A 23,784-nucleotide genomic window follows, 5' to 3' on the forward strand; every position below is an offset into this window, starting at 1 on the left:
ATAATTTAAACTGATCAATACTGTTGTACGTTGGATGCACCTTTGGAGTGTGATGGTGTGGGCTGCCTTAAGGTGAACTTTCATGCATGATTCTGGTGTGAAGGTGAAAGCTCTAAGTGGTTCATTGAATGTTGCTTCTTAAGAGGCCTTGAAGAAGTCTACCCTTATAGGCCAGGGCCCTTGATATCCCAAGTAAATGCCCTTTCTGCCTCTGCTATTGGTTTAGAATTTCCTTAGTGATGACACAACTGTTTGTTGATTCTGTCTAGTGAGTATGATTGGGTCTCTTATTATCTCAGATTTAAAACTGGAATATGAAACTCCTTCCTGTTGCCAAGAGAGCTGATGTTCTTTAGCTCCCAAATTTGTCTTGGTTCTACTAACAGTCACATAGTTTATTTTTTCTGTGTTGTGTTTATGGTGTTTATACTAAGTGAGAGAGCTACAATAATGAATTCCATTCTGGTACTTTTATGAAAAAGCAGATTATCTAGCTTGTATGCCAAGAGTTTTAAAATTTATTGATATGATTCTATTCCAATACAGTTCAGTGCAACATTTTCTAAGATAACTTTTAGTTACAGAGAGTAATAGTAGACTAATGTTCTACAAAGCCCTTTTCCGGGTAAGACTTTGACTTACATGTTTTCAAAAGTCTCTTGTTTTTAACTGGGCACAGTAGCACACACCTGTAATCCCAATGGCTCAGGAGGCTGAAGCAGGAGGAGTTCAGAGCCAGCCTCAGCAACAGCAAGATGCTGAGCAACTCAGTGAGACCCTGTCTCTATATAAAATACACAAAATAGGGTTAGGGATATGGCTCAGTGGTCGAGTGCCCCTGAGTTCAAACCCCAGTATCCCTCCCCGCCAAAGTATCTTGTTTTTAAAAAGAAATATATGAACATTTTTTAAAATCACTTTATTTCCTAAAACATTCTAATACTACTTGAAAACTTAGTATTAATTTGGTCTGTCTACACAAAGTCAAAATCCTCAGTTATTTTGGAGACAATTTTATTTGAAGTTTTAGAAAGAAAACCATTAGGTAACAATCGAGATTTTTAGTTCTTTCATTTGATTGATTGGGCAAGGTAGGCAACAGAGACCTTTTCTCAGAATACACTAAGTTGCTTACGGTGACTTGGTGTCATCTTCATATGTAATGGCATCATTTAAATACTATGCAATGTAAGGACTAAAATACAATTAAAATTCAGCAATAGTAGAATAACTTTCTGCAGGTGGATCAATAGGACTGACCAATAGGAGGCTTCCCTCTGAAATTCATCACCTTGTGGGAAGGTTTGCAGCTATACCTAATGCACAACAAGTTGTCTCCTATATTGAAATTATGTCTTTTTAAAAAATTTATTTTTATTTAAAAAATGTTTTTGTGGTAGTGGGGTTTGAACCCAAGGGTACTTTACCAGTGAGCTACAACCTCAGTCCTTTTTATTTTTTAGTTTGAGTTTTACTAAATTGCCTGGGCTAGTCTCAAACTTGTGATCCTTCTGCCTCAGCCTTCTGAGTCACTGGGATTATTTGACTTTGTGTCTTTTTAGATGTCTGTTTCAATGTGGAGAAAATGTTTGCTTGGCTTTTGCTAGGTTATAATAGCTTCTGATTAACTTGCTTTTCAGATGAATTTCTGAAAACTGAATGCAAATTCAACCATAATTTAGTAATCTAAGATCATGTAGTGAGGTGGCCAAAGGGAACCTTTGGGGTAAACTAACTCCTCTACCTTAATAAATGCTTTGATGGAATCTTCTTGCGACTGTGTTTATATCAGATTAGTATTTACTCACTTCAGAATCTTGCACCGGTTTCAGAGATTTTTTTTTAAGTAGAAGAGGCTTTAAATGTGTATATGCCAGAAACCATGTCCAAGCTATTGATTGTTCCAGTGAAGACCTCACTTGCTACCAACACTGGAGATTTCACTTGCTTATACCCTGTCAGTTCACTTATGAGGCCAAATTAAACAATATTCTTAAAGTATATTTTATATAGATGATAACAATGAATGAACCTTTTACAAGTAGAAGTGAGATGATGTATACGACAACTTTTCAGGAAATATACTAGATATGCCAACATAATGAAAAGACATTTGTTTATTTAAATGTAATCAGTAAAAAATTCGTAGTACTGGGGAAAATAAACTACTAAGCTGTTTGGTATGGTGAGGTCAAAATGCTAGGTTTTGATATTTCCTTCCCTTTGGCTATTTCGGGAATGTGTAGGCATGGCATCCAATGGTGCTTGCTATTATTTTTTCCTGACTGTAATAAAACTTTTAATGTTTTTAATGGACATACAGAAAACAATGAATTATACTTGAACTGTTTTTAAAATTTTTTTAAATTAAAATTCCTTTTTTGCTTCAAATGTTTTAACAGTATTTTTTATAGGTGAAGTATATTATCTCTGAGTTTTTGCTAGTGAAATAAGGTTGCAACTTTTTTTCTCTTGAAATTATCTCTTTTATCAAAGCTGAGCTCTTCATGGGTAACTTCCTAATATTAAATATCTATAAATCAATATTCTACATTTAAAAATTTGATATTAACATATTTGAGTCATAAGTACCAAAGATGCAAATATTAAAGAGAATTTTGTCAGCTTTAAATACTTATAACTTATGTATTATTTTCCTTTAGAAAAAAGAACCTAAGTTATATGTAGGAAAGTATAGTGATTTTTAAGGGGTATGGAGGACTGCAATATTTTAAAATTTATTTCAAAAAGTTTTTATTAGTGTATTATAATTTATATAGTAGTGGGGTCCATTTTGACATAATTTTTAAATTTGTTGATTGAGAAGAAAGTTCAAGAGAAAAAAATTCAAAATAGTCCTTTATTACCCGGGTACTATTGTACAGTTGTTTTTTTAAGAAAACACATTTCTATTTTAATTTTTTCACATACATAAAACAAACAAATTGAGCAGAACAAGAAATAAACGTGAAATTATGATTGTTTAAACTTTATAAAACAATTTTCTTTAATTAAAAATTATCCTTTCCTGGCTATTTATGACTCCACAGCCTATTTTATAGGAATCAGTAGCTTTGGCCCTTAAAAGCTCTCCTGCAAGACATTTGCTATGTGAGAGTGAATTTATGTGCTGAGAATAGTTTCATTCTTCAGTTAGGCCTTAGGTTTGACCCTATAAAATTTTTTACTCAGGAAGGTACAAAAATTTCTTCTCTTTAAATACCTCAGGAAAAACATAACCATTTTACTAAATAAACTTGGCCATTTGATAGCATAAATTAGGGCAGTGATAAAATGTGGAAGTTGTTCAAAGGCACCTTGTATAAATTATCGCCTTGGCTACTCTCCTGCAGGAGGTGCCTTTCATCTTTTCTTTAACTAGATGGGAAAAGTCTCCATTACTGGAGAAAATGAAGGCTTTTTAACAAAAGTCCAGATTCAGCTAATAAATATTTTATAACTGTTTCCTGCAAAATATCTGAAATCCTTTCTGGAACTTGCAGTGTGAAACAGCAGCCTCAGGAAAAATATCAATAGCTCCAAATCAGATCACTTGTAGACATATCACCTTCAGAGCATCTCTTTAAAGCTTGGGGTTATATATTTATGATACTTAATAACTTTTGCCAAAAATTTGGTTTATATATTTGAAGCATAGTTGGCTTTATACTGTTAAAGCAAATAATGCAGTAATACACATCTCTATAGTGAATAAATTTCTAAGTCCAGTGAATGCTACTTTATTATCTTAAGTAAACTCCCACAAGACTGTTTTGTAACGCTTTGGTATCTTTAATATTGAAAACCACCATTATCAAAATTCATCTATGTGATAATAAAAGGCAATTTTAAAATAAAGCTGTGTCCTAATGTTCATTTGCATTTAAACAATCTTTTTTTCTGGAACATCATAAAAAATTTAGTATTGGTTTGCTCTAAATATAGAGTAATCAGCTAAATAGCACCCAGTATTTGTTACTCCAGTATTAATACAAGTCATTACTTGGGGGTCTGAGATTGAGTAGGCTTGCAAAACTGCCCAGAAATGAATACTTTAATGGACAAAAAAGTGCTACTGAGTTGCATGATCTTAAATTTTACTTGTATTTTGGCCACAAATGTGATGTTTGATTTGGAAAAAAATAACTTAGAATAACACAACTTTAGAGCTAGAAAAGGGTTTCAGAGCTTTCATAACCTAATTCTCACTTTGTAGGAAGCTGAAATCCAGAGAGGTTAAGAAATTGACTTAAGGTCACACAATTAGTTTTAGTGACTTGCAGTCAAGCCCATTTTTTTCTGATTCCAATTTAGTGTTCTTACCATTAAATGATAGTTTCTGTGGCACATTATTATGTTAGAAGCCAGATTCTGTTCTTCTTTCCCAGGTAGCTCAGATAGAACAAGTGCAGTTCCCTCTGTGTCCTGCTCTTCCTTTGGTAGCCCATTCATATTATATCTGTAGGGCTGGAGATGCCTTTTTGAGGTGCTCTGAGAACAGTATTCCCCTGAGCCTACAACTGAAAAGATGAGTCAGGTTCCTGAGTATACTCAGGAGATGTGTTCATGCATGCACATATGCTGCCCCTCCACCCATGCATAACTCTTCTTTTGTTACTAAGATGGGATAGGTGTGCTTTTCACTGAGCTGGGACAGAAATAAATAGATCAATGGAGACTTTATCTGCACATTCTAAGGAAGCAAATTCTGCATGTAAAACATTGGTCCAGAAGGAGTAGTAGTGTGAAATGGTTTTATCTTCACAAATCACTTTTGGTGATTGGAGAGGTTTTACCCTATAGGTAAAGGTAATGTGACTCTTGGTGGTCTTTTCCTCTCGTCTTAGTCCATAGTTCATGATTTGTGGGTACAGGGAATCCAGAGGAGGTAGCACCTGAGTTGTAGTTATCAAGCATATCTGACAATCACAAGAGATGTCTGAGTAGTATTTGATACCTCAGGAAGCAGGAATTTCCTACAATAGAGGTATAGGTTTCATAAAAGCACACTATTATCTTTTTGGTGGGCTGGTGGCATTGGGGTTTGAACTCAAGGGCACTTGACCACTGAACCACATCTCCAACCCTATTTTGTATTTTATTCAGAGACAGAGTCTCACTGAGTTGCTTAGCATCTCGCTTTTGCTGAGGCAGGCTTCAAACTCAAGGATCCCGCTGCATCAGCCTCCTAAGCTGCTGATTACAAGTGTGTGCCACTGTGCCCGGAACAATGTTATCTTGATTAACAAATTGCTTTAGGACTGAGGAGGTTGAGGGACAAGTTATAAGGTCTTAGCTCTTTTGAAAATGGCTAATTGAGTGAAAGGCCTCAATCCCACCTGATGTAAGGAAGGAAAAACTGAATCACTTATGGAAGGAGGCAGTTTACGCACGTATTTAATTGTTGGTGTTTTAAAATACATTCATGTCATGTAAATAGTCCATAACCAACTTTTCCTGTCTCTTTAAGTGTTTGTTCATTAAATATGGGTATTGAGGCTTTAAAGTATTCTGTGATAGTGGTACTAACTTCATATAGTGGATATCTCTTTGAGATCATCTTGCTGCTCTCCTACACCTTGCTGGGTGAGGACGGGAGAAGTCAGTGCTGCCCTCTTCTGGCGGTTCCGTTTCTGAAAGGAGAGTCCAGCCCGGCTCATGGTGGAGATGGTGCCCCTGGCCGAAGTTGGTTTTCTTTGGAAGAACACTCCTTTGAGATGGCTGCTGAGGCACTGAATGATGGACAAAATGCCTCTTTAGAAAAGGGTTTTTTGTTTTGGTTTGTTTTGTTTTGTTTTTACCGGAACATTCTTTTGTGGAAACACCCTTTTCATAGAGGGAAAAGCCCCATCACTGGGAGAAGGTGTATTCCAGATTGCAGCCATGCCTTGGATTCAAAACAGTAAGGATGGACTCTCTTCACCTCAGCCCCTTGGCCCAAAGGGGTAGCTTTTCTTCCCCCACATTGGCTTGGCTTTGGTTCCCAGGAATGTTAACAACATTTTGGGTGATTTTCCCTCTCCCAAGTATTTCTTTCTGACCATGGCAAGCTCCTAACCTGCGAGTATGGGGTGTTCTATCAATTCTGGTCTTATTTTCCAAAATACTCATTACTGATGAAAGCTCCAACTTCTCCTAACTAGACTTCATTTGTCCCCCCATCCCACCCTAATCCTGATCCTGCTGTTTAGAATGGGTTTGGAAGCCTTGGTGGAATCGTATGCATTCTGGAGACCCTCACTGCGGACCCTCACCTTTGAAGATATTCCTGGAATTCCCAAGCAAGGTAACTCACAAAGTTTCCTGGGTTATAGCTGCAGCCATTTCCTGTCTCAAAGCTCAGGTGCTAAAAAAATGCACAATTATTTCAAATATGATGGTGACCTCATCACCAACAGGTCTAGAGTTCATATCTTTTTTCCATATGGTATGGGGATGGGTCAGAAAAAATGGTTGTTGTGGTTATAGATTAAATCTTGGATTTTTAGGCTGTTTATTTATGTTATTACCTTTATCTGACTCTTAAATGTTGTATTAATGTTGGAGGTGGACTTGTGGGTTCTGAGGCCAGTTACTCTTCACAAGAAATTGCTGATGCTGTTTCCAGTCCACCTTTTTTTGCCAGCTTCTTTCTTCCTTTAGTGTAAGTGACTCTAGGAAGGGTTCTCTTATTGAGTTGATGATGAGAAAGTTGGGTACATTCAGGAAAATTTCCTTGGGCTCATCGCTGAATATTTCCCACAAGTCTGGGGCTTGCACTTTCTTTGAGAAGATGACACTTTCTCTTTGGTCTGTTCACTAGGCAGGACTATCCCCTCACTGCTGTAGGCAGGCTTTTAACCACCTTCCAGTGAGAATTTCACCTGCTGGGTTTTAAATTATTACTAAACATATTGGGCTTTTAGATTATTTTGGGAAGCTATGTAAGACACTGGCACTATAACAATGAAGGTTTTACAACCTGTCTAGTCCTTCGGATTTTCTTCTCCCTTTAAATTCTGTCAAATTTGCAAACATCAGGTTTACCACCACATCCAGAGAGGGAGGGTCAGCCACCATCACCACCACTGAATGCAGGATAACTACCCTCTCTAAGTTTCACAGGATTGTTTATTTGTTGGACTTCTATGCTTGTGTTAAGATGTGATTCACCAACCTATTTTCTGGTTGGAAGTGAAGTTTTTGAGGGGCTAGACTATTGCTTTACGACATGGCCAAGACTTGCCTTATATAGTCATTGATGCACATAGGCTTTCAGTGAGAAGCTACAGATATGCTTGAGCAGGGTGTGGACTTGGTTCAGCTCTTTGCTTTGAGTCATGGCTGTTTCTTTGTAAGGAAATGTATTGATCCAAAGCAAACTTTGCTGAAAGAAAGGCTGAAATGTAGGTAAAATGTGGTGGTGTTACACTGTTGGAACAAGATACATGATACAGATTGATACTGTATAAAGTTGCTGATAAATTCAGTTATTTGTAATATTTATTATACTAAGAAATATTTTGAGAAAGCTTATTAAGGGACAAATTATGAAAATTCTGTATGGCAGTATCCTTCTCTTTCTGCAATAAAAAAACACATCTTTCCCTAGGGAGATAATTTGTCTTAAAAATATTGAGATACCGGGTGCCATGATGCACGTCTGTAATCCCAGCGGCTTGGGAGGCTGAGTCAGGAGGATCATGAGTTCAAAGCCAGCCTCAGCAACTTAGTAGGGCCCTAAGGAACTCAATGAGACCCTGTAAATAAAATAGAAAAAAGGACTGTGAATGTGGTTGAGTGGGTGAGTGCCCTTGAGTTCAATCCTCAGGACCGAAAAAAAAAAAAAAGAAAAAAAAAAGAAAGAAAAATATTGAGAGATACTGGACATGGTGGTGTGCACCTGTAATCCAGTGACTCAAGAGGCTAAGGCAGAAGGGTTTCAAATTCAAAACCAGACTCAGTAATTTAGTGAATACCCTGTCTCAAAATAAAAGACTTGGGGATATAACTCATTGGTAGAATACCCTTGGGTTCAGTCCCCACTACTGGGGGGGTGGAGAACACATTGAGAGGGTTTGTGTGCAGATTGTTTCACTATGAATTCAATGAGGTTCTAAATTCCTTGAAAGATGATAAATCATAAGTTCCTTCTCATCTCTTTAGCCCTTACCACCCCTTATAACAAGCCATTTCTATCATGTATTTAACAAATTAAAAGAAAAAGATGGCTACAGCATCATTCTTTATATTTCAACTTCTTTTATAGGCAATGCAAGTTCCTCCTCCTTACTGCAAAGTACTGGGAATGGTGTTCCTGCCACCCACCCTCACCTTTTGTCTGGCTCCTCTTGTTCCTCTCCTGCCTTCCATCTGGGGCCCAACACCAGCCAGCTATGTAGTCTGGCCCCAGCTGACTATTCTGCCTGTGCCCGCTCAGGCCTCACCCTCAACCGATACAGCACATCCCTGGCCGAGACCTACAACAGGCTCACCAACCAAACCAGCGAGACATTCGCCTCGCCCAGGACTCCTTCCTATGTAGGTGTGAGCAGCAGCACCTCAGTGAACATGTCCATGGGAGGCACTGATGGAGACACCTTCAGCTGCCCACAGACCAGCTTGTCCATGCAGATTTCAGGAATGTCCCCTCAGCTCCAGTACATCATGCCTTCACCCTCCAGCAATGCCTTTGCTACTAACCAGACCCACCAGGGTTCATATAACACTTTCAGGTTACACAGTCCCTGTGCCTTATATGGATATAACTTCTCCACATCCCCCAAACTGGCTGCCAGTCCTGAGAAAATTGTTTCTTCCCAAGGAAGTTTCTTGGGGTCCTCACCAAGTGGGACCATGACTGATCGACAGATGTTGCCCCCTGTGGAAGGAGTGCACCTGCTTAGCAGTGGGGGTCAGCAGAGTTTCTTTGACTCTAGGACCCTAGGAAGCTTAACTCTGTCATCATCTCAAGTGTCTGCACATATGGTCTGATGAAGCCTTTAAGTTAAACCCATTTGAATCTGTCTAATGTATTTTTTATCTTCTTTTTCTTTTCTTTTTAAAAGCAATATGGAAAGTAACTATCTGTAACTTGTAAAATATGCATATAATAGAATATTAAGTTTCCCTGAGGTTTTTCACTTTCTCATGGTGAGACTGTAATTATCTATAGTGTATGTGGATACTGTATATACATAGCATGTGGCATATTTAAGCCTCTTTTATATCCTCCTGTTCACCCAGTTGCTGAGTAGTGGCATTCAGACAGTATGTTTAATGAAAATTCTCAGACTTTTTAAAAAAACAAAATGGTAAACTTAAAACTTGGCAGTGATACTAACCAGATGGAGACTTGTAACTTAATGTATCAGAAAAATGTTCTGAACAATTTCAAAATTGAGTGTTGATAACCAGCAGTAACCATTATATAGAGTCTTATGATTTCGGTTATTCTTAAACATAGTGGGAGAATCTAAAATGCAAAAGCCAGTTGAAGTGTTAGTATTAATTCTGAGGTATTTGTAATTATGAAGGATTAGCTTTTACATTCCTGCTTATTCTTATTTGCCACAGATATTATATGACCTCAGGTCTATAAAATTTATAACTCATAATTTTTATTTTTTGATGGAAGGTGGAGGAGGATTGTGATTTGTTTTTCACTTTCCATTGGTCATACAAGAGGTATTTACTCATCTGCAGAGAATAAATTTCTAGTATTTAAGATTTTTTGATCATCGTGTTTAGTTATCAAATAGTCCATTGACAACTGTTCTGTAAACATTTTTAAATTCCAGTATTCACCAGGGAAAGAATATATGATATGAGTGGCGGCAAAAAGAAAATTAATCCACCTCACATTCTTTGATTCCAATGAGAAACGTTTATATTTCTAAATCTTGAGGAATAATTTTATCAACTGTCCCTTAGATTTTTTTTTTTGTTGTTTTTGCTTGGTTTTTCATTTAAGATATTTTTTTCTATCTTGCTTTGAACATCCTGACCCATGGTTTATGAGTAAGGAAAAGACATTTATGCTACTTATTTATGTCTTACAACTCCTGCAAATTGGAACTCCCCCTTTCCTTCCTTAACCATATCCCTCTGTCTTGAGTTTTTCAAAACAGGCAGGTCTTATGCCTTTATGGTGTTAAAGCTGCAAGGAATTTTCAGAGGGTTATCTCTGACAATCTGTCTTGTGGGTGTTGTAGTCAAAAGCTAAAGCCCATTACTATAAAGGCCCTCTTGAAGGACTAAGGAGGAAGATACTAATTATGATAAAGGAACTATAAAACTTTTAACCTCAATAGCATTTTTAGCCTTGGAAGTAAACAAATGAAAGCAGCAGTACTTTTTTTTAAAGCCCCTAAATAATGTATACATGGTTTAAGAGTTCAAAACAACATTTTTTGAACAGTTTCTTGGGATAAAAAATATTTATGAGGTAAATAGAAAAGGCTAAGAATGCATGATAAAATGCATTAACCTTCTGTTGAGAAACTAAAATGATGTATCTGACTGACTTATTCATTACACATCATATATGACAAGCAAAAAGAGTGTTTCCTTTCATTGCTTAATCAAATGGCTGTAACTCATCTTTAGTTTAATGTGTGGAGGGGATATAACTCCTGATTTGCTTCTTTAAAATAGTACCATTGTTAGATATTTAGGGGAACTTAGTGTTTGAACAGAATTTGCACAGGGTTTGACTCTGTTTATAGATACTGACAAATTTCTTCATGGATTCTGTAAACAGTTCATCAAATTAATATTGATTTTAAATTTCAAATTAGCATTAAAGGGCATGAACTATTTGTAATAAGTAGACCTATACAATAAGCTTTTCCTGTGTACAATAGTAATATCAGGACAAATACTTGGAAAAAGGCTTTAAGAATGAGTTTATCCCAGCCTTAGTGCTTTGTGTAATTCAAGGAGAATATTTTTCCATCTTGAAAAACATAGAAAGTAATGCTTTATACCCATATGTATTAGGAAGTAGAGCATTTTCCTTTTTTCTATTGGTAATTTGAGATGACACCACAATATGAGTAGAATTTTTAAATAATTTTTGGTAAAATTTATCGATTTTGTACAAATGCTATTTCCATTAGATTTTACTGTAAATATTAATTACCATGTTATGTCAAAGACTAACCTTTTATTGTTATATTAAATGAAATACATACATTGATAATTATAAGTACATATCTGTATTTTATTAAAAAATGCTTAAGAAATTATATTAAAGTGTGTTATTAAATCCTTTTATGATTTTGGAGGACAGTCATTTTAAGTCTCTATGAATATTTTCTCAAGAATAAGCACACATGTGTATATCGCAAACACAGAGTCTGTAATTCTCAATTACAAAGCAGGGGGAAGTGGTCTGCTGCTCATTTTTCATGTGTTAAATATAATTTCTTGGTGTGTTGACCATGTCATTGAAGGTGAAGGCCCTGACAAATGTTGAACACATGAAAATTTGGACATGAGTGGAGGAGGTTGGAGCGGTATGTTTTGTTTCAGGTCCAGGAAAAAAAGGCCAGGATTCAAGAATGGGCTGCCTGCACGACTGACTGGTGATGACAGATGACTTCTGGGCCCCTTGACTGGAAAACATTCCAAGGGACATCATGATGGGATGAGGTTGCTGCTATCAAGACCAGTCACATTCTGAAAATTAACACTTGTTTCCATACAGGCTCCTTCCCTGAGGTCAACAGCTTTTCACAAGTGGGGCACCCAGTTGCTGACCCTTGATTTCTGGAATGTAGGGGGTCAGGAGACCTTTGGTTCCCAGAGAAGACACCGTGTAGCCTATATATATGGAAGGATTACACTCACTCTTTACATTAATTAATGAAATTTTGAGAAAAAGAAACCTCACTTTTAAAATGTAAAGAGCTCTTCATTGCTACCAAGATTTAAACCTATCAGTACTCACAACCTTAGTGTGAAATAACCAGCAGCTTTGGAGATAGCTGGAGATTTAATTAGGAGAAAAAGAAGAGTAGGTTTTGTAGCAAACCAATTTTGGGGAGATTTGGAAGGGAAGGAGAAGGTGCAAGAAGAGGATCACTAACTAAACTGTAGGTTTCTAGTGCAGAGCCATCAAAAATAACCATGGTGAACTTGGTAAATGCTACACTGATGCTCTGTCCAGTTAGAGAGGATTGTAAAGAATTCTTTATTCCAAAGTGGAGTAGTGTTGGGTTTCCTCATAGGGAATTTATTGGCTTATCTACATGGATATTTTCCTAAGCGATCTGTTAGAAATTAAATAATTTTATTAAATTATTACCAAATGTTTTAATCTCATTGATCATCTTTTTTCAAAAATAAGTGCTCAGAGAAGTTGAGAGTGAGGTTAAATATGTGAGCAGTTAAGCAGATGGACCAGATTATAGCATTCCAGGAGCTCAAAGTTTAAAAATTAGTGTCAGTATAGGAATAAACAAATAATGTACATTCAAATATTAAGCATCTGACAGGTGTTAAACTTAGTATCTTTCTGCATGCTGATAAGTTTTCAGATAAGTTTCTTTTTGGTGTGGGAATTTTGCCTTGGGAATATGGAAACTGATTTGAAACCATGGATTTCTCAATCATGGTTTTGGGCAAACATTATCATTTTTAGAACATTAGCATTTTTAGTCTCAGTTTTCTTATGTATGAAAGGAGTGGCTCAGAGGAGAATCTTTACTATTCCTTCTAGTTTCAAATTCATATGAACTTCATATGTCAGAATATAAACCTATTTATCTTTGGATACACACACACTCACACACACATATTTACAAAGAATGAAACAATACCAGGATTATTTTCAATTTATCGGATTACTTGGAATTATTTAGAATTATATTTATTCAGTTATAATGTATAGGATAAATTTTAGTACTTTTATATTTGAAGGAAGCTATAGTTAGTAATGTGTTTGCTACTTTATAGTGAACACAAAAAGATTGATAAAATTTCCTTGTCATGATGCTGTTAATTGCATGAAGTAAATTATATCATTATGCAATAAGTACGACAATCTAGTAAAATATCTAGAGATCATTCCAAGTCCATTCAAAACACATTTAAATCCTTGAAAAAACACTTCAGCATGTATTTTTGAAGGGCTTTACTCATGCTGAGACTCAGATACAGTAATATGAAACAGTTTATTAATGTGTGATTCACTAAGTTTATACAAGACTAGATCAACATAAACATTCTACATCCAAGTTTTGAATCATCATACTCTGGTTACTAGAATAAGTCAATAATAAGGCCAATATGTTTTTCTAGATAACAGCTTTATTGTGATATAATTGACATATCATAGTATCATACAATTCACATACTTCAAGTGAACAATTTTAAGGTTTTTAGTACATCCGCAGTTGTACAGCCATCACCATAATTTTAGAACATTTTCATTACCCTTCAGAAAACTTTGTGCCCATTGACAGTCATGCCTTTTGCCTTCCCCTACTTTCTTACCCCCAAGTCCCAGGCAAGCACTAATCCACTGTCTTTATATAGTTGATTATTCTGGACATGTCATGTAAAATGATTTATACAATATGTGGCCCTTTTGTGATGATCTTCTTCCACTGAGCATAATGTTTTCAAGGTTTTTCCATCTTGTGGCATATATCAATATTTAATTTTATTTTAATGCTGAGTATATCCATAGTACATCACAAATTATTTATTTACCATTTGAAGGACATATGAATTGTTTCTACTTTTTAGCTATTATGAATAATGCTGCTATAACATTTATGCACATGCTATTGTGTGGATATGTCCTTTCATTTCTCTTGGGTGTATACCTAGGGGTGGAATTGTAGGGTGCTCAGATAATCTTTTGAGGGACTGCAGGTTGTCTTCCAAAGAAGGTACATCATTTCACATTCTTACCAGCAATGGAGGTTTCTGATTTCCCCATATTCTCATTGAAAGTTGTTATTACCAGTTTTTTTTTTTTATTATTACAGTCAGCCTAGTGGTCATGTAGTAATATTTTACCAAAGCCTTGATTTGCATTTCCCTGATTTATAATGTTGAATCTTTTTTTGTGTGTGTGCTTTATTGGCATTTGTTTGTCTTTGCAGAAATGTCTATTCAGATCTTTTATACTTTTTAAAATTTGGTTGTTTGCTTATTTTTGATATTTAAGATTTCTTTTGTGTATTCTAAATACTTGTCTCTTATCATATATAATTGAAAATATCATCTCTCATTCTGTGGACTTTTAGCTTTCCTGATGATGTCCTCTGCAGCACAAAATGTCTTAATTTTTGAGGAGGTCCAATTTATCTATTTTTTTTGTTGCTTGTGCTTTTGATGTGAGAGCCCAGATATTTGGATGAACTCTTTTAATCTGTCATTTCCTATTTGTGGTAGTGTTAGTGACAGAAATGCATTTAAAGTGCTTTTTATATAAATTCACTACTATTGGATAAATTATCCTTCCTCCCAAAACACCTGAAATACTCCTGGGGAAATAGTTATTTTTTCACTGTCTTAAGGAGAAGATAAAAGGATCTTAGGTCTTCATGAACTTTTTATTACTGTAGAAAATAGTTAGTACTTTTAATATTTATTCAATCAGTTTTATATTTGTTAAGGATTGACTATTTGCCTGACATTATTTTAGACACTTGGGATATAGCAGAAAACAACACTGCTGGTGTTTCCAAATGCCTTCAAAAGTTGAAATGCTGTTTGCTGAAGAAAAAATAAACCTTCATTTGCAATATATCACAGTTGGCTAGGAAAAAATGTTGCCTTTTGGCTTTTCTATGAGTTGATGTCTTCCACCTTATTGGGATATTACATATCCCAGGCAGTGGTTGCTTGTGTGTTAAGGAGCAACAAGGATACATAATCCCCTTATTCTGAGTATTTTGTGTGTGTGTGATTTTCTTTGGAAAGCCTAATATAATTTAAATTTTTTTCCAATTTAGATCTATTTACAGAACTATAAAAAGATGTTTATGTATCATTAGCAGTAAAGAAAACCTTGCTTGTTTATAGTATTGGACACCTCCCCCTCTCTGTTTTCTTAAAGGTATTTGATGAAATGGATTGATGAAACAGATTGCAGATTCTTTTGTCTTAATTTGTCTTGTCTAATTTCAAGGCGAAATTAGTTGAACCATATGTACGAAGCTTTCACTTTACAACAATAAAGACAATCTTAAGAGGCATTTCTATCAAAGAATGTTACAAAGCCAATAGTCACTGCCTTAGGGAAGGCTGGCAAACCCCTTATATACTTCTGTGTTATTTTTCTGAGCTTGATGATCTTGATGTATTGGAAGGAGAGGAACTAAAAATTATCTATGTGTAAATATTTGCAGTCTACTCAGTTTTACCTTGGGGATACTGAAATGGCAGGAAGACAAAAACATAAAAATTTCGTCTTGAAGGTCCTTAGCGATCAGATAGGAAAGAAAAGTATGCACATGCATATGACCTCCAGAGGTAGCCATTTTGATTCGTCTGTAAGCTTAGAAGAAGATATTCAGCAAATTAAGTAACAGTCCCCTTGAGAGTCCCCATGAAGCATTTTCAAGCATCCTTGTGTTTCCACACTTCTCCCTCAATCCTCAATGTCCTTCCCCACCTACTTTGTTATTTTCAAGGACTTACTCAAGGATTTGTTTCCTCAGTGAAGTCTTTCCCAATTTCTATTCCCCTCATTAACCTTTCCACAGGAGAAATAAACTCTTCCTCTGTATGAACGATGCAACTGTCATAACTTCAGGGGAAGGGGTGTGAGTGACATCCTGGGTTCCTTAATTACATATGTTAGTTTATTTACATGAAATCCAGTCATTCAGTCATCTTGCAATTAGCATTTGTTGAGCACTTCCCATGTGGCAGATTCCATTGTTGGAGATGTGATGATGAGAAACAAAATGCTCCTTTGGAGGAACTCAGGGCCTCATCAGAGGATGACCTATGTAATTCATAATGGTCGATGTGGTAAGTGTTCAAAGTAAGGTTGCCAAGAGTGGTGGTGACATCAGAGAATGTACCTTGGGTTGTGTGAGAGATAGAAAGGATTAAGGAGGGTTGTGGAGATGAAAGATCATCTGATGAAGGCCAGGGAAAGGGAGTGGAGAGTATTGCAGAAAATCACCATCTAATAGAACTTTCTGCATGGTGTAAATAGTCTCTCCACACTGGCCAGTACAATAACCACTAGTCCAACTAGCTATTGAGCACTTGAAATGTAACTAGCTTGAGGATCTGAGTTTTAAATTTTATTTAATGCTAATTAATTAAAATTTTACTACATGTAGATAGTGGCAACCAGGTTGGACAGTGAAGCTCTAGAAATTCTGCAAGGAAGAAAATAGCAGATGTTCTGAGAAAAGTATGGACAATGGGCAGTGGGGATATTAGCTCCCTTGATGCACAATTCACCCACTAAGTGGCTGATACTTCCACAGGGTGATTCTAAGTAGGCGGTAACTCTGTGACTCTAGTAAAACTGAAGAATATTACATGATTCTGCCAGGCTGATCCTTCATAATAAATAAGTTTACTGAGCACCTTTGCAGTTCTTTCCTCCACGCAGTTGGTCTTGTCACCCAACAACAAATGACCAGGTCTCGTATTTTTCCTTTCTATCAGACGGAGGCTAGAAACATCCCTTCTGGGCATTATATTTTGTAATCTCCTTTGACAGGGTTTGTTTTGGGAAGAGCAGCTATTAATTCTGAACTGGGAAACTGTTGATAGGGTTTGTGATTCCCTTCTGGTGAGGAGATGCTCATGCCGTCCCTTCCCCTTTCTTCTCATCTTCTTCTCTCTCTCTCTGCTAACAGCTCCCACTGTCAATTCACTAGAGAGAAGCTTGTCTGCTGTCACTAAATCCTCTTCCCTTGTCAAGCCAAACCAATCATTTACTTGTGAATGTGATTTTTTTTTCACTTGCTTTACCCTCATGGAGTACATTAAGAAGACAATTCCTCCCAAGGAAAGATGGAAAAAAAGTTAATGCAGAATTTTCCTCATGTGAGGTATAAAAAACAAATAGAGTTGAAATAGCATTTTATAGCACAGAGCACATATTTGCAGACATCATATCATTTAGTCTTTCCAATTATCCTGTGAGACATTTTTGTCCACACTTTATGAATGAGGAAGTTGAGGATTGGAGAAGCACAAGACTGCACCCAATCACTCAGCAACCTAGTGACAAGCTGAGGTGCTTGTCGTGCCCAATATGACGTCCAACAACATGAAAGGGAGGAAATTAGAACACTGGTGCTGATTAATTAAATGATTCTGACGGACAAAGGAGAGAAAAAGAAGAGAAGAGAAAAGAAAAGAGGGATGGAGAGGATCTTTGCTGACTTTTTTTTCCTTTGGTGAAGATCCAAGATACATTGGAGGAAACCTTCTTTGCTCTGAGAAAAATCATGCAGACAACTATTGACCTAGCAGCTGGTTTCCTCTTAGGGGTGAAGTTTATGTTGGGGACAGCAGTTGGCTGATAGTAACAGTCATCACAATTTCTCTTTTTGCCACATATTTGAGGTGAACATCATCCAACATGAATGGGCAACTGAGGAATTCAGAGCTGGGACAGACCAGTGGGCAGTCTTGGTGATATTAAAAATTTACTATTAGGGAATGGAAAGGGAGAAGTGACACTGCTCACTTTATCTTGTGATGAAACTGGTTCCCCTGGAGATATATGTGCAAAACTTCAAAATGCCCTGGGAAGTTATTTCCAATAGTGAGAATAGACTCCCCCCACCTCCAATCTTTTTAAAAGGGGAGCAAATGACCAAGAAAGAGAAAAATAACAAACTTATTTCTTAAACATAAAATTTACCTCATGCCAAAGTTCGTTGATCTTATAGCTGAATTGGCTCAAGGAAAGTCCCACTAGCTTGAAATTAAAATCTTATGATTATTGACAACATTGACTAATATTCTGATAACATGAATTATGACTCCACAGGCAACTTTACATATTTTAATTACCAAACAAGGAAGATATTACTCAGTTCAATTTTATAAATAAGTAAATGGACAGATCCAAAGCTATCCAGCTGTAAAAGAGCAAAGTCAGTATTTGAACTCAAGTCCATCTGATCCCACAATTGTTTTCACAAACATCACAGTATTCCAAAACACTATTCTACATAACAAAAGAAAAGATGGATAAATTGGACTTCATTAAATTAAAAACCTTTTGCACTTCAGTGGATAATACCAATAGAGTGGAAAAGCACACCAAAGAATGGGAGAAAATGTTTATAAGTTATATATCTAATATGGGATTAATACCCAGAATATATGAAGAACTCATATAGCTCAATAACAATAAAATGTTTAAACAACAGAATAGATATTTCTCCAAAGAAGATATACCAATGACCAATAAGCCCATGAATAGATGCTCACAGCACTAATAATGAGGAAATTGCAGATCAAAGTAACAATAAGGTGCCATTTCACACCCACTAGAATGGCTATTATAAAAAAAAATAACAAGGATTACAAGGATGTGGAGAAATTTAAACCATGTGCATTGCTATAGTCATGTTAAATGGTCACTATGGAAAACAGTTTGGTGATTCCTTGAAAAATGAAAATAGAATTCCCATGTCATCTAGCAGTTTCATTTCTGAGTATATACCCAAAGGAATTGAAAGCAGAGATTCAAACAGATATTTGTATTCATAGCAGCATTGATCAAAAATAGCCAAAAAAAAAAAAATGGAAGCAAACAACTCAAAAGTCCTTCACTGGATGAATGGATAATCAAAAAGTTATATATATATATATATATATATATTGAAATGTTATTCAGCTTTAAAAAATGAATAAGATTCTGGTATATGTTACAATATGGATGAACCTTGAAAATATTATACCTGTTAACATAAGCCAGACACAAAAGGACAAATGACTCTATCATGACACTTACAGGAGGTACCTAAAGTTGTCAAATTCATAGAGACAGAAAGTAGAATGGTGGTTGCCAGGGGCTGGAAGGAGAGGGAATGGGCATTAAGCATTTATAGGTACAGACTTTCAGTTTGGGAAGAGGAGAAAGTTCTGGAGATGGATGATGGTGATGTTTACATATCAATGTTGAATGTATGGGATTCCATAGGACTGTACTCTTGAAATGGTTTAAAATTGAATTTTATGTGATATATATTGTGCCAGCAAAAATTTTTAAAAACATAATGCCAATATGTTCATATTACTATACTAATCCTAGAAAGAGAAACTTAACATAATTCTCATGGTTTTCAGAAAATAAATAGCTTGGTCATTTGCCCATTCATTCTTTATATATATATATATATATATATATATATATATATATATATATATATATATGAAAAAAAAGAAAAGATGGATAATAATAAATAATAATAATTATTATTATTTGTACCAGGGATTGAACTTAAGGGTGCTTAACCACTGAGTGAGATCCCCAGCCCATTTATTATTTTTTTTATTTAGATACATAGTCTCACTAGGTTGCTTACAAAACCTCTCTAAATTGCTGTGTTTGGCATCAAACCTGCAAACCTGCCTTAGTCTTCTGAGCCTCTTGGGATTACAGGTATGTGCCACCATGCCTGGCAATTCTCTCAATCTTTAACAAATATTTATTGAATCTCCATTATGAATCAGGCATGATTCTGGACTTCGTAATATAGTGGTAATCAAGGCTCAGAACTTCTCTGAATCAAATAAAATGTAAAATCTATTAGAGAAAACATACATCAATCATATAATAAATAGGTATAAAATTGTCTCAGAGTGAGTTTTCCCCATGGAAAGGGCTTCAGCGGTGCTATGAGAGCAATTGATAGGAGGATGTGATTGAAGGATGGGCACTATCTTGATTCTAAACAGACTCTTGAATGTGTACACTTGGGTATTGGACAACCGTACTGCTGCCCCTAACACAGTATGAGTGTCAGTAGTTCCCAAGCCCCACATTTCTGCAAGCCAAGTATACTTATGATACTGTTTTACCAACAAAGGATGAGAAATTTCCTATGTGATTACCAAAGTATGTCATTGAAAACACAAGCCTGATATACAAATGAGCTCAATATACAGACAACTGGTATGTGTTTGATTTTTCATCTAACTATTAAACATTTGATTCTCCTGTCAGTCAAAACAGTCTATCAACATTATTTGTAAATCTCTGCAGTTGTTTCTTTTAGATGTTAAGAAATGAAGGAGGATAGATAATTTGATTTTATTTTTGAAAATTTTATCATTTCTTTAATTGAATGTTGTTCACCTATAAAACATCCAATGATTCTTATTTATTTATTGTGGTGCTGAACAGTGAATCCAGGACTTTGTGCATGCTAGGCAAGCATTCTACCACTGAGCTGCATCATTAGGCTTATTCAGATTTAAAACAATCATTTGAAAAAATGAAAGAGGAGGTACAAAAATTTTATCCAAGCATCCCCTGTGTTAGAAGATAGAATGGGGGACAACTTATACTCACAAAAAGATAAAGAAGTCCTGTATGAATCTATCACTGTGGCCCAAAATAAACTGAGGGGACAAGCTAGCACTTATCATACATCTAGGCATTTACTTACATATTGATTTTTTTTGGAATATAAGATGTGTCATCGTTTTTTAAACTGCTTATAAAGAAAATATATGCCAATTAAACTTGATACAAAGTTTTATCCATATTCCCATTCAACACATAATCAGTCACACCTGTCTCTTTTTGCTTTGAAATCCTTCTGTCTTCCGTGGAAGTATTTGCATATCCTTTTACACATTACTCAAACAATCTATAAATTGTCTTTTTTTTTCTTGTTTGATCTCAGAAAGTATTTGGTTGTTGTTTTGTGAGAAAATGTGGAATTGATGTGATTCCTTCAATGATAACTATTTGCTCTACTAATGTTAAATCAGTGCCCCGTATTTCTCTTTCTATTCCTTTTTATGTGCACAATAACCTTTGATTCTCAACACTATATCCTAATGTAACCTTCTTAAGGACATTTTATTTGACAAACTCGACTCATGTTATAAAAATAGTGCAAAGAACTCAGTTAGAATCGAACCAGTATGCTGCCTGTTCTATAGTAATTGTGAGATGCCATCAACTCTTAAGATGCATTTCTGTTTGGAAGATTTTTAAATGGAAAAAAATTAGTCACATACCCTCAGACCTTTGAAATATAGTAGATTATAGATTATTTAACATATTTTATAGAATACTCATGGAAATGTATGTATGATTGAAAGTTAAATGGAAATGAAATTAATATGGCATCCGATCTCATACTCTCCCTCCTCTGTCTCCCAATTTCTTCAAGACTTTTCTTTCCTAAGAAAGCGGTGCTCTTGCAAATACCTTTGAGGTGTTGTCACATACTTAAACCTGTTGTCCTGAATCTTGACTAACTCAGTGAGAGACATCTCCAGTAAATGCTGAGCAGCATTTTTTCCTGATCTCTGGACACTTGGCAGAAGCATTGATGACAGTTGCAAGAACACGATGCACAGCAGTATTCTTTACAGCAGTTTAATCTGTGTCATCAAATCCCCAGAAACCATGATTAATAGCAGCACTTGAGTTTGTTCTCAAGTTGTATATTTGGCAGTGGTGAACTTTGATCTATGGTCTCACTTTAAAGAATCATTTTGACACAAACTTTTCCTGTAATCCTTCCATTTTGTTAAGCTCCACACTAGTACCATGGAGGGGGACATTTAATGCTATGGCTGTTAGCCATGTGTTTATTATACCATGTTAAGCACTTTGATAAGGGGAGGGGAACATTTCTTATCCAGGCATTGAGTAGTCAGTGATGCAGAGCAATCTCATCACTGGAAGTTTGTTAGTGTAGGGTTCCTGAAGTTCAGATTTGATTAGGAACATGAAATATAAAATTAAACCTATGGATAATTATGAGCCCATAGTTAGTCTCAGATAAGATCAATTTTCTTTCATGTAGCCAACTGGTCTAAATAAGTACTTTCTCATTTCTTTTCTATTCTTCATCATCTGCATTTTAGTATAGAAAACACTCTTTCTATTTGCCTTATAATTTTCTTTCTACATTATAGTTGCCCAACAGAAATATAAAATAAGCCACATATGTAATTTAAAATTTTCTAGTAGCCACATTAAAAAAGAGACAGATAAAATTAATTTTAATAATCTAACCCAGTGTATCCTCAAATGGTTCCAACATGTAATTAATATAAAACTTATTAATGAGAGATTTTACATGCTTTTGCTTTCTGTACTAAGTCTTTGAACTCCAGTGTCTACTTTATACTAATAGAACATTTCATTTTGGATACTGAATTTTCTATAGCCTTTCCAAAACAATAAAGTTATGTCAAGTAGAAAAATATTTTACATTATTTCTGTTTTTAAAATTTAACTTTATTGAAAACTATGTAAAATTAAGACTGTAATCTGTCATTACACTAGCCACATTTCAAGTGTAATTACAGTAGCCACATGTATTTAGTGGCTACCATATTGGATAGCATAGTTCTCAAGTATCAGTGTGAAAAATGGTTCTATAATTTGGGAACTTAATCTCATTCTATTAAACATTTTTATCATATGCAGTCTTATTCCTATATTATTAGAAAATTGAGAGGTGTGAACACTGGGATCCCAAGAGTCTTTATGTATCTTAGAACTTTTAGTTCTTTTGTTTAGAATATAAGGACTGAAAAGAGAAACACATAGAAGTGGAATATGTTATCCTTGGGCTTCCTGTAAAAGTGGTAGACATTGTTATGAATGTGTTAGCCTTATGTTAACATATGAATGTGAAATTCTTAAAGTCATAGAATAGGACTGACAGTACTAGGTCTTTTGTAAGTATTACCTTCCTTTACTTCTTTCACTATATCTATCATAGTAGCCAAAGAGTACTTAACCAGTAAAACAAAAATGAAAACGAAACAAGCCTACTTATCTTTATAGGTAGCTAATGGTGGTAACTCAATAGGGTTCTCCTATAAAAACATCCTTTGGATCATTTTTGAAGAATAGAGAATTTTTTTCATATTCTATAAAATTATTTTTGGCTTATAATATGTATTAGATCTACCTAATATGCTAGAGTTACATATATTTTGTAAAGAAGACATAGTTGAGACTGGTTTAGGATTTATTTACCAAAGAATAGAGGTGTTGGAGAAGTGGAGTGGGACAGATGGTGTGGAAACAAGTAAAATCCCTCAGAACTCTGTGGGAACTTGTAGGCTGACTAGTGGAGCAGTTCCTAGTGTGGCTAGATCGCTATTGCTTGGTCCCTGGAGACTAGAGCTTTGTTCCCAGTCTGAGTCTTCTCAGGATGTCCTGTCTTTGGTTTCTCCCTCTGTCACATGGTTTTAGATGCAATCCAGGCTTTCTTGCCAAGTCTTCTAGGCTGGGGGACAAGATAGCAACTTTGGGTGGAAATATGCCTGGCCTGTGATGCAATGGTTTAATTACTGGTGTTCAAAGTACTAAACTATCATCAGCTGTAGCAGTTATAGGAACTGTGGCTCCATGGAGAACATTGAAGTAATGGAAATCCAATAAAAAGTAAAGTTGAGTTGGCTTAGATAAGGAGAAAAAGGAAAATATCAAAGAGGAGGTTGAACTTGTTTGTTTAGTTGACCTACCATAAACTTCAAGAAAAATCTGCTGGGTCCCAACACCATCTTTCATCCTGAAGTGAAAATAGGTTGGATAGAGAGGATTATCACTGCAGATTCTAGAGACCATGATCTGTTTCTGTTATTACTGAGTGT

At 35.6% G+C, this 23,784-nt stretch overlaps 1 protein-coding gene across 1 annotated transcript in view; it reads left to right on the forward strand.

Annotated features, from left to right (window-relative positions):
* The window catches only part of Tbx18 (T-box transcription factor 18), a 30,008-nt gene extending 18,836 nt beyond the window's left edge, over nucleotides 1-11,172 (forward strand). The window contains exons 7-8 of the mRNA XM_046431947.2: nucleotides 6,192-6,286; nucleotides 8,249-11,172. Of these exons, the coding sequence (XP_046287903.1) occupies nucleotides 6,192-6,286; nucleotides 8,249-8,973 (820 nt within the window). The 3' untranslated portion in view covers nucleotides 8,974-11,172. The remainder of the gene's footprint in view (nucleotides 1-6,191; nucleotides 6,287-8,248) is intronic.
* Nucleotides 11,173-23,784: the final 12,612 nt, after the last annotated feature.

Source organism: Marmota monax, unplaced genomic scaffold (assembly GCF_021218885.2).
Source record: "Marmota monax isolate L192 unplaced genomic scaffold, Marmota_monax_Labrador192_F-V1.1 WCK01_AAM20220418_F8-fsc00013, whole genome shotgun sequence".
Classification (NCBI taxonomy): domain Eukaryota; kingdom Metazoa; phylum Chordata; class Mammalia; order Rodentia; family Sciuridae; genus Marmota; species Marmota monax.